The 11,772-nt window shown below is 36.7% G+C and overlaps 1 protein-coding gene across 1 annotated transcript; it reads left to right on the forward strand.

The window, feature by feature from the left end:
• Nucleotides 1-573: 573 nt before the first annotated feature.
• On the forward strand, nt 574-7,340 carry LOC113303948 (peroxisomal fatty acid beta-oxidation multifunctional protein AIM1-like). The gene is made up of 18 exons (XM_026553031.1): nt 574-844; nt 1,042-1,113; nt 1,743-1,805; nt 1,913-1,969; nt 2,073-2,140; nt 2,253-2,334; nt 2,446-2,501; nt 2,616-2,918; nt 3,372-3,458; nt 3,761-3,935; nt 4,648-4,769; nt 5,087-5,250; nt 5,524-5,778; nt 5,941-6,062; nt 6,188-6,309; nt 6,445-6,593; nt 6,730-6,868; nt 6,973-7,340. The coding sequence occupies exons 1-18, from the start codon at nt 745-747 to the stop codon at nt 7,015-7,017; spliced, it is 2,181 nt and encodes a 726-aa protein (XP_026408816.1). The 5' UTR covers nt 574-744; the 3' UTR covers nt 7,018-7,340.
• The last annotated feature ends 4,432 nt before the right edge of the window (nt 7,341-11,772 follow it).

An 11,772-nucleotide genomic window follows, 5' to 3' on the forward strand; every position in this document is an offset into this window, starting at 1 on the left:
GTTCATACCATATTCCCAAATGCATTTTCAAAATCTGTTTCTTGAACTTATCGGTCAGAAAAGTTCGAGTCTAAACCCCAGTCAGACGTTATACTACGAGACACTTTCTATCCTCCATAACTTACTCTTATATACCAAACTCACTGGCAGTTTCAGTCACTACCTTTTCACTGACTGGGCCAGGTTGATGAACGAACCTGACTCGGTAAACGTCCATTTTTGCCAAAATATTCCGACTCAGCGAACAACTAATCCCGATACTTTTACTTTATCAATTTGGCTATTATTACGCACAAATGAAAATGCGAAAAATATCAGTTTTCTTAAAATATCAGTTTTTTCATGAAACAAAGTACCGTGAAGTCCTGTAGTATCGTTCTATTCGATCAAAATACCGTTTACACCTCTCGTGATTTGAGTCAGCCGAGCCAGTCAGTTTGAGTCAGATAACACACCGGCCTCCCTAGGAAAAAAACAAATGAAACACGCGGAAATATCTTCTTACCTCGAACTAACAAATCGGATAGACATCCTCATAATTGCGTCTTTCGCCACTTGATGACATTTAATGAACACGACGTTGGAGTCGTAACCTGTACTTCGTCATTCCCACACGGTTCAACATTTATATTCTATTTATTTATTCTCGTTTTCACATCACAATAGTACTCGAAATTTTCTACCTTCTCCTTCTTCTCTTGATCCACCGATAGTGAAAAGAATTCAAACGCTTCGAGAATTGCGATGGCGAAGAACAATCTAAGAGTTAGTATGGAAGTTGGAAACGATGGAGTTGCTGTAATCAAGATTTTGAATCCACCTGTTAATGCATTAGCTCCTCCAAGTAATTTTTCTTGTGTCAAATTGAATTTTTAAGAATTTTTTTTTGTTTTTGTTTGGAGATCTAGTGGAATTTTAGGTCTACTAGAATTGATTGATTTGGTAATTGATTGTTAATTTTGGGAAGGGAGTTTTGATTTCCTGATTTGATCAAGAGACTGATGAGTTTTTGTTGTTGTTGTTTGTGTTTTGAATTTGCAGTTTTAGCAGGATTGAAGGAGAAATATGCAGAAGCTATGAGAAGAAATGATGTTAAAGCTATAGTTCTTACTGGTGAGTACTGAGTGGTGTGTCAATTTTGTGAGTTTTATGTAATTTTTAGAATTTAGAGATATTTTGATTATTTGTTTTAAGGTGGTTTTGTATGAGATTTTTGGTACAGTTAGTAGAATGATGAGTAGTATGATAGATCTTTTAGGTTATTTCAGTGGTCTGGGGGTTTTTAGGGGAAATTTGGATAGAATATGATTGATTGAATAAGACTATAAGAGTCTCTTCTTTGAGTGAGCTGAAACAAATGTGAACAACGAATTGTTTTACTTGCTCTTTGATTTTCTTTTCCTTTAGTTTGTTTTATACTTCTTTGATTGTTGATTACCTTTGGCGCTGGTATTCATCCATATCTTTTGGTTTGGATCATGGGGAATTAGGGAGAGTTGTCCCTCGAAGATATTACATTGTTTTTCTCTAAGATGTCAGCTCAGAAATGTGTAACCTACATGATAGAAGCACTAATTGATCTCGATAACATCTGAAGAATTTCATATATTTTGTTGATCCATGAGAGGTTTACTATGTTATTGTGCCATTAATTTTCTTTTTAGATTGGCGTGTTCTTTCTCAGTTTCTTTACATTTTTACATCTTTCATCTCTAATATACTGCCTGCTTATTCCTTAAAAGGTGAGGGCGGGAGATTTTCTGGTGGTTTCGACATCAGTGTTTTTGGGCTTGTTCATCAAACTGGTATATGTGCATGGTTAACTTGCTCTACTTGGTATCACATTACAATCAAATTTCTACCCTGAAACCCAATTGTCAGTTTCTTATCAGTTTTTTGTTTTGCCTGGCAGGGGATCTTTCTAAGCTCCCTGACGTATCTGTTGAACTTGTGTGCAACACAATTGAAGGTTAAATCTGATTCATAATTATTTATTTGACCAAAAACAGAACCCTCTGTTGATCTTCATATAAAATCTTCGTGCGATTAAATTGTGTTTTTTGTTGGACCAGATGCCAAAAAGCCATCAGTGGCTGCTATTGAAGGACTTGCACTTGGAGGTGGTTTAGAATTGACAATGGTGAGTAATTTCTACTTAGTATGGCTGTATGGATTCTCCCTCGTAAGTTTTAACTTCCAACAAATATAGTGCTAGATTCACTTGTTAACTCTGTCCTGTTTGATTGTAATAGGGATGCCATGCGCGTATTGCAACACCCAAAGTTCAGCTTGGCTTGCCAGAGCTTACACTTGGTGTTATCCCTGGATTTGGAGGTAGTTGATCTATTTCAGATTTTGAATATAAAGCCAGCTGTTTTGAATTAAGTCAGGCCATTTCGTCTCATCTCTCTGTACTCACCAAAGAAACTAATTGATATTTGTTAGGAACTCAACGACTTCCAAGGCTGGTAGGGACACCAAAGGCTATTGAAATGATGTTGGTAAGTGTATGTTCTGATGAATTTGCTTGACATATACTGATCGTCCTTGTTCTATAGTCCATTTGCTTCATTTTTGAGTATCTCGATGCTGATTAAGTGGTATTGAAATTGTAGACATCAAAGTTTATCATGTCTGAAGAAGGGAACAAGCTTGGTCTCATTGACGCCATTGTATCTAAAGACGAGTTGCTGAGAGTAGCAAGGCGCTGGGCTTTGGACATTGCTGAGAGACGTAAACCTTGGATATCTTCTCTTCAAAGGACTGATAAGCTTGGTTCTTTGTCTGAATCACGTACAGTAATTCAAGCTGCAAGAGAACAGGCTAAAAGGACTGCTCCAAATATGCCTCAGCACCAAGCGTGCCTTGATGCTGTTGAGGAGGGAATTGTTTTTGGAGGATATTCTGGTGTCCTGAAGGTATTTGTTTTTCTTACTTTGCACAGTTGCAGTAGGTAAATACTGCGGTTTCGATACACAGATGATATTCACATATAAATTCCTTAAATGCTCAGAAAAATATACCGAACTATTCATAAAGTATACTTTAGGGGTATCTGAGTGAGACCTTCAAAAGAATATTTATCTTGCTGACTAGGAGCATTAGAATGGCAGACGTTTTTCAAAGATAAATGAGCAAGTTAAGTACACTAGGAGAACTTAATAGATTTTTCCTCCATCAATTAAAAGTAAGAGGCTTCAGTTTAAATCTTAGGGTCTTCTTGTTATTGAAAGGACTGTGCCAATACCGCCGCTTGCATAATTCTTGAAATTCCACCCTATTATTCCAGTAGAGTTGCATGCGGGGATCTAGACTATATTTTGAATGATTCTTCATCTATCACTAATTATAGTGGAAAATGTTATTCGCAGGAAGTGAAACTATTCAATGAACTGGTTTTATCAGATACCTCAAGAGGTCTTGTCCATTTCTTTTTTTCCCAGCGTGCAATTTCAAAGGTATACTTTCTAATGAACATGATATTTGGCTTCCTTTTTTATTAAGTATTACATGATTTTGTTCTGTCTTTTTTTCTTAATGATGCTTTGTTTAAAATAGAACTTTCAAGTTGACAGTAAACTATGTTATGTTGCTTGGCCATATAACTAAATGGTTTTTAAGTAACACCTCAGGTTAACAAAATTTTCAAGTCGACTGTAGGTTCACGTTCTCCCCAAAAATTATATTTACAAACTACTTAGCCATATCCTTCTTTTTTTTCTTTCTTCACAAAGCCCATTTTAACTATACTTCTCCACAGGTACCTAATGTTACTGATATTGGACTCAGACCTAGGCCTATAAAGAAAGTCGCTGTCATTGGTGGAGGTTTGATGGGTTCCGGAATCGCCACAGCTCTTATCCTAAGCAATGTATCTGTTGTCCTTAAAGAAATCAACCCTGAGTACCTGCAGAAGGGAATTAAAACAGTAGAAGGTTGGTTTCTAATCCATGATTCCTTATTGCAATTTGTCTACTTGGTCCACATATGTGAGGCAGGTTTAAGAGACCACCAAACTTCCTTTTCTTAATTTTGTCTGGTGAAGTCTAGTTAAGAAGTAGATAGAGGGTGGTGCCTTTTCGATTGAATTCTAGATGCTGCAGAAGGTAGGGCATTCTGGAGAAAAATATTTAATCTGACGACTGTTAAGATTTTTCGAATATATAATACCTGGATCATAAGTCTGCCACCAAGAAATTGCCTAATACAGAAAAAGCTTGGTCACCTTCTTTTTCGAATAATCCATGTCGTATGCTTTATTTAGGAATTATCCTTAAGTTGGGATTTAATTATAAATTACAATCTCATAGTTGCGATGTAAGTTTCATGCTGATGCTAAAATATTATGCCTTCCATAAGCTGGTTGACATGGATATGGTATCATTTCTCAATAGTCGATACTGAAATCAAGAGTGAAATTGGCAGTACCACAGCCCAAGTTCAGGCAAATTGCTTGTGCAACTGATGTAGCAGCTGAAAGAGAAGCATTTCCTGTGAAATATTTTGGGTAGTTTCTGTTCGTGCAAAAATTTACTGTTATTGTAAGCCTTGTCAAAGAGGGTGATCATCTTTTGCTTTGTATGCTTGGTAATTATAGTGTTTAGCTGTGACCGTTTTTGGAGCTCATGATCCAACAATGTGGTGCAGGAAATCTTCGAAGTTTAGTGGCAAGAGGAAAACTAACAGAAGATAAGGCGAAGAAAGCCCTCTCAATTCTTACAGGCGTGTTGGACTATTCAGAATTTAAGCATGTGGATATGGTGATAGAGGTACATTTTCAGATTTTCTACTCCATTTTGTTCTTTTCTTGTCGGTTAGCCCAACCATAATTCTATCTGGCGTTAGTGAGATGTAATAGGCTGATTTTAGCAAAATCCTGTGTATCAGTTACCTTGTTTAGATTTGATATGTTGTCGTCGATGAGTCGAATAAACTTTTGGACTCGAGCACCTGAGTTCTCGGCTACTTGTCAAATCTCGTGTTGGGCTCAGAAGCTCATATTTCTTTATCTTGAGGTCCTCATGTTGGGGACACCTTGAGTGCAAATGGCTTGATATTCTGCTCAAGGGGCTTTCTTTATTTGCAGGCTGTTATCGAGAGTATTCCACTGAAGCAGTCAATATTTAATGAACTTGAGAAGTTCTGCTCTCCAAACTGCATTTTGGCATCAAATACATCTACTATTGATCTCAATGTTATTGGAGAAAAGACGAGCTCTCAAAATCGTATTATAGGTGCACATTTTTTCAGGTGATTATACATTTTCTTTTGTTCTTTTTAATGTTATTTCAGCATGGCCACACAGATGACAGAGACATGAAACATGTCGAAAACCCAGCAGTATCTATATAAGAATCATTAACTTTTCCATTGTTCTCTTGACAAGGACAAAAAAATCAAAATTGATATCACACTTGATCTCTGGAACTACCCTTAACATTTTCTCCTTCAGTTATTTATTTATTTTTTGTGTGTGTGCATGTGGTTTACTGGTTTAGTTCTAATGTGACCCTTCTTCTACAGTCCTGCACATGTGATGCCTCTCCTGGAGATTGTTCGAACTGATAAGACCTCTGCCCAAGTAATTCTTGATCTCATGACAGTTGGCAAGGCCATAAAGAAAGTTTGTGTGGTAGTAGGAAACTGCACAGGCTTTGCAGTCAACCGTACCTTCTTTCCTTACACACAGGGGGCACACATTTTGGCAAACTTGGGTGTGGATGTGTTCAAGATTGACAGATTGATCAGCAGTTTTGGCATGCCGATGGGCCCCTTTCAGTAATCTTCTTGCTCTTTTTGCGCTCATGTGAATTTTGAATTGATTGATGTCCCCTGTTATTGATGCTTGCTTTATCTCTCTTCTTTATAAGTCTCTCTCCTTAAAAACAAGAAATATAATGCGCTGTATGTTTCTGATGAGATCATTTTTTCTTAATGAAGGCTTCAGGATTTAGCTGGATATGGAGTAGCAATGGCAGTAGGCAAAGAGTTTTCCACTGCTTTCCCAGATCGGACTTTCAAGTCTCCACTGGTTGAGCTGCTGCTCAAAGATGGGCGAAATGGTCTGGATAAAAACCTGAAATCTTACACTGGCACATTTTAACTCCCCTGAGATATAAACACACTCTTGTTAATTTTCCTATAATGCTAATCCTTCTTTTGTTTCGTGCAATCTTCTAAATTTCAGGTAAAAATAATGGAAAAGGATATTATAAATATGTAAAGGGAAGCAAACCAAAACCCGATCTTACTGTTCTTCCTATCATTAAGGAGTCTATTAAACTTACTAATCTTATGCCTGGTGGAAAGGTTTTCACTCCTCTCCCTGTTCTCAATATTGTGAAACTGACATTTTCATTTGATACATATACTATAAGTTGAGTTAGATTAATCCATCTCCCAAAATGTGCAACTATCACTGACTTTCTAATGGATGTAATGCAGCCCTTATCTTTGAGTGATCAAGAAATAGTGGAGATGATAATGTTCCCAGTGGTGAATGAAGCATGTCGTGTTTTGGATGAAGGAGTTGTTGTCCGAGCATCAGATCTTGATGTTGCATCTATCCATGGAATGAGTTTCCCTTCCTACCGGTAACTATCCTTGATACTCTCTTAGTTTGATTGGTATTCATGGACGTTCGCTTAGAAAACATTTCTATTCCAGCATCTCGTTGTTTGAAAATGTGAGGCTGTTCTCATTATGTTGAACTTCTCCTCTGTATTATAGCGGTGGTCTTGTATTTTGGGCTGATACTGTTGGAGCTAAACATATATACTCAAGTCTCAAGAAGTGGTCAGAAATGTACGGCAACTTCTTCAGACCATCAAAGTTCTTAGAAGACAGAGCAATGAAAGGAATTCCATTGGTGTGTTTTCAGTAATCAAATTTGTTCACAGAGAACTCTTTTCTTCTTTTTTTATTTAGGTATATTGTTTCACAAGTACATTATTTTGTTTCTATTTCCTGCAGAGTGCACCTGCGTCAACATCTCAAGCTGCAAAATCACGCCTATAAGTGGAAGTTATTGTGCGGGAAACAAATGTGGAAACCAGAATTTTGTTTTTTATGAAGAAAAATCCTTGCCTATATCATAATGAGTTTATATTCCCCAAAGGCCCGCTTCTCCAGAGGGCAACACACTCCTTAGTTCGTGTCTGGGTTTATTGTATTCACAAAACAATATAACATTAGAAACCAATAAATGTACAATTTAGAATCTGGGGATAAAAGAATGTTTCAAGAACTATTGCTTTCTTCTTTTTTTCTTCAAATAATCTGTAGCTTATTATTATTACTGTTCACTTTTGGCTCTTCCTAAAAACCTACAGATTTTGTCATGTTGCCTTGGCTTTTACCTTTTTATTCATCATATCCAGCAGCGCCAGATTCTCTAAAATCAAGCTATACAAATGGGGCCGCAACAATCATGAGAGCCGTGACAGAGAGTGCTAGAGTGGCCAAGCCAATCGAACATTGGTTCGTACTACAAATATAAAGTTCTATTTATTTTTATTTGAAGAAAAAAAAAAACATGGCTAACAAAGCTAAGAAAACATAATAAAAGAAGAAGGAACTAAAAGGAAAAGATACGGCTTGAACTGCACCTCCGTAAAGAAGCTTTGATGATCTTGCAACCTAACGTGGAGTAGTTTTCAAGTTTATGTACTTTGATACTTCAACTCCACCACTGCATAAATTCTAAACGTAAGCAATGCTGTTCACATGCCATTTGCCGTCCGTCTTTGAGTCAAGTACTAACTCAATCTTATTCAACTCAACGTCACAAGAGTAGTACTTGAAGCTTGGAACTTCCTCCTCCCCATCGTCTTCACGAGACCCATACCACATGAATATGATTTTGAGTTTAGGATTTGTGACAATTTCGATAAATTGACAGTGGTGCTTGAAATCATCATAGGGTAGTACCCTAACAGAATTCTGAAAGCTCCTCTCCTCTCCAGTTCAATGTTCCCTTTTCTCACCCATTCGCACTGATTATCAGTGTTGTTCCATAGCTTTAGTTGTTTGCATACGTGATTCCACTCATAATAGCATACCAATCCTCCCATCTCCACCAGATTACATCTTAATGCGTCACTTGGGGCTTTAGTAATGTATACAAAGTTTCTGTACTAATATTAATATTATATATTATTAGAATACGGACATCCAACTCAAAACCAATTGGCAACGAGTGAAGAGGTCCAAAAGATTATAAAGCGTAGGATCTTAGATTTCCCAGATAATATGGGACTAATAATCTCAACACGCCCCCTCACGTGTAGCCTCGTTCGGTCTAACACGTGGACAATAAATCGGATGACGCGGAGTAGAGGTGCGGTCAAATGACTCGACACAAATAGCCTGCTCTGATACCATATTAGAATACGGGCATCCAACTCAAAACCAATTGATACTTTGCGTACCAACTTCTCTACCAGAAAACGAAAAAACTTCTTTAACTTTCTCTAACCAAACGCAGCTTCAAGACTAATTCTTTCTATCTTTCTCCTCTCCCTTCCTCTCACCTTACTCTGATACCAAATGTAGGATCGAGCAAGAGAGAGGAGAGCACAAACGAAAGCAAATAAAAGACTACATTGATAATCAATTTTTGTGTACATTCTCTCATGGCCTAACAGCCCATTTATAGTCTCACAAACTTGACAATCACTCAAAGTACTTTCCTAATAAAATCAAATTCAAAATAAAGCACACTTCTAGAAACACAAAGAAATTGTAAACATAGTAAAACTCTAAAACAAGCAACCGACACAACTTGCTCTTCTAGTTAACTCCAACTTCCAAATATCGCACAATGTGTCAACAGCATATGTTGATCCAACTTGACTGTGTCAACTGCGGCAGTTGATCCACTTCCGACTGGATCAACATCATATGTTGATCCACGAACCAAATCACCATATCTTGGTTTAACTTCCAACATTTTTCTTTTGTTCTTAGCAAAATCGAATAATGATAAATAACATTTACGAGTATTTTTGTCAAACTTATGTTCAATGATACCTGGTTTGGATGAGTACATGGAGATCTTTTGATGACGATTAGCAAATCTCTTGTCATTTAAGAGGTGAACTGCACCACAGACTCAAGAGGAACTCTTGTGAGTATATCGTCCATGATGAGGAAGAACTTGCTTATCTTTAATGGATTCGGAACCATTGTTATTCATTTTGATGCAGGGTTTGAAGTAATACTAGGGTTTGGTGGTTTGATAACGGTGAATTTGAAAATAAACCCGAATATGAAGTATATATACTCCCTATCTCTTTTCGCTGTTTGCAAAAAATTTAAGGAAAAGAACCAAAAAAATTGATTTTTAGCTTTTCTTTTTTTCATTTATGCCCGGTATAAGAAAGCTTAGAATCGACATGTTTCCCAAATTAAAGATCGAAAATTAGTAAATATATGAAGAAAATTTTATGAGTATAAAAAAATATATATTACTGCCAAATTATAAACATTGACTAGGATAAATCTAACAATACAAGTAATTACATAAGATTGAGATTAAAAAGAAATAATATCTTGAAGGGAGTATTATGCACGAACCGTTTGTGCAATTACTTTATATATCCACTAAGACTAAGGCCTTGTCCAATCCTTAATGTACGCTAACAAAAATGGCTCATTATGTAATGGCAACTGCAAGATGAAACTTAGCTTATATAAAGACAACTCTCTTTACTGATGTTTAGAAAATCTCTCAAAACTAAACACAAGCTCTAATCTTGCTCATATGATCAACCACAACTTTGGTGATCATATATATATAGAACTATAAATTCCTTTTCCTAGTCCTATTACCTTATTACATGTCTTTCCTTTTCTTAGAACTAGATGACTTCTAATTCCCTTAGGATTACATCAATTTCCTAATCTTGTCCTAACCAACTTGTTAGTGACTTCTATGTTGAAGTTTAACCAACATTCTCCCCGTTAAGTTTCAACCTTACCCGTGACATATCTTGTACTCCAATCAATTGTCTCATTTTTTCAAACTTGATCCGAGCTAATGCCTTTGTCAATATATCTGCTTTCTGCTCAGTTCCTGGTATGTGTTCAACGTTAATGACCTCCTTCTCGATGCATTCTCGTATGAAATGATACCTTTTGTGAATGTGTTTCGTCTTCCCATGAAACACTGGATTTTTAGTGAGTGCAATTGCAGACTTATTATCAATCTTGATGAGAACTTTTCCAGGTTCTCTTCCTTTGATTTCACCGAACAGTTCTTGAAGCCATATTGATTGTTTAGCTGCTTCTGTTGCAGCCATAAACTCAGCTTCACAGGATGAGAGGGCTACAGTGTCTTGCTTCTGTGAACACCATGTAATAGGTGCTTCTCCTAGATAAAATATATGACCAGTTGTACTTTTTCCATCATCTTGGTCAATATTATGACTGTTGTCACTATACCCAACAATTCCTTTTGATCCTCCTCGACCATACTTCAATCCTTAGCTGATTGTTCCTCTTAGATATCTCAATATCTGCTTTATTACATCACCATGAGACTTGCGTGGACTCTGCATATAACGGCTTGCTACTCCCACAGAGAAAGCCAAGTCTGGTCTTGTGTGTAACAAGTATCTAAGGCATCCAACATTTCTTCTATAACTCGTTGAATCAATCTCTGCTTCTTCTTGTGCCTTTGAAACTTTAAGTCCAAACTCCATTGGTATCTTAGTTGGATTACAAGTTTCAAGTCCTGCTTCTTTCAGAATTCTCCTTGCATAAGCTTCTTGTTTAATCTGAATCCCATCTACTCCTTGATGGACTTTTATGCCAAGGTAATAAGTGAGTTTTCCGAGGTCTGACATCTCAAACTTTGATGACATTTCTCTCTTGAACTCATTGATCACCTTAAGGGAGTTTCCAGTCAAAAATAGATCATCTACATAGACTGCAATCACAAGAAGCGTTCCCTTTTCTTCTTTTCTGTATACTGATGTTTCTTTAGAGCACTTAACAAATCTGATTTCTCTTAAGATTTTATCTAACTTTGTATTCCAGGCTCGAGGAGCTTGTCTTAGACCATATAGAGCTTTTGATAACTTATAAACCTTATGCTATTGTCCTTTTACTTCAAAACCTTCTGGTTGTTCAACATACACATCTTCTCGCAATTCACCATGTAAGAATGATGTCTTAACGTCTAAGTGGTGAATTTCCCATGAGTTTGATGCAGCTTCTTCTATTAAGAGACGAATTGTCTCTAGTCTAGCAACTGGTGCGAAAACTTCATCAAAGTCTATGCCTGATTCTTGAACGTATCCCTTAGCTACAAGTCTTGCCTTATATTTGTTGACAGTACCATCAGCATTCCGTTTTATTTTGAAAATCCACTTAAGACCAATCACTTTTACCCCACTTGGCTTATCAACTAGAAACCAAGTCTTGTTTCTGTTGATTGAGATAATTTCTTCTCTACATGCTTGTGTCCATTTAGTCGAGACCTTTGCTTCCTGAAAATTCCTTGGTTCATCATTAACAGAAAGTAGCATAATCTCATATTCTTCTGCAGCTTGAAGAACATAATCCTCCAGATACTGTGGCTTTTGTATCTGTCTTGTTGATTTTCGCAGTGGAATGGGTTGAGTTATTTCATCGATCTCTTCTTCTTCTTCTTCTTCTATTTCTTCGTTATTCTCAGTGGTTTCATTATTCTCTTCTTCTTCTTGATTAACATCATTGTTTCCATTGGTATTGATGATTATGGGTCCTTCTCCTTCATCAATTACTTGA

Source organism: Papaver somniferum, chromosome 8, assembly GCF_003573695.1.
Source record: "Papaver somniferum cultivar HN1 chromosome 8, ASM357369v1, whole genome shotgun sequence".
In the NCBI taxonomy this organism is placed as follows: Eukaryota; Viridiplantae; Streptophyta; class Magnoliopsida; order Ranunculales; family Papaveraceae; genus Papaver; species Papaver somniferum.

What these genes read in the sequence shown, in the direction of transcription:
- LOC113303948 (XM_026553031.1), top strand. Translation starts at nt 745, where the DNA reads ATGGCGAAGAACAATCTAAGAGTTAGTATGGAAGTTGGAAACGATGGA. An exon ending in GTGGTTTAGAATTGACAATG is followed by an intron (nt 2,141 to 2,252) that starts GTGAGTAATTTC and finishes TGATTGTAATAG; the next exon opens with GGATGCCATGCGCGTATTGC. An exon ending in GATATTCTGGTGTCCTGAAG is followed by an intron (nt 2,919 to 3,371) that starts GTATTTGTTTTT and finishes TGTTATTCGCAG; the next exon opens with GAAGTGAAACTATTCAATGA.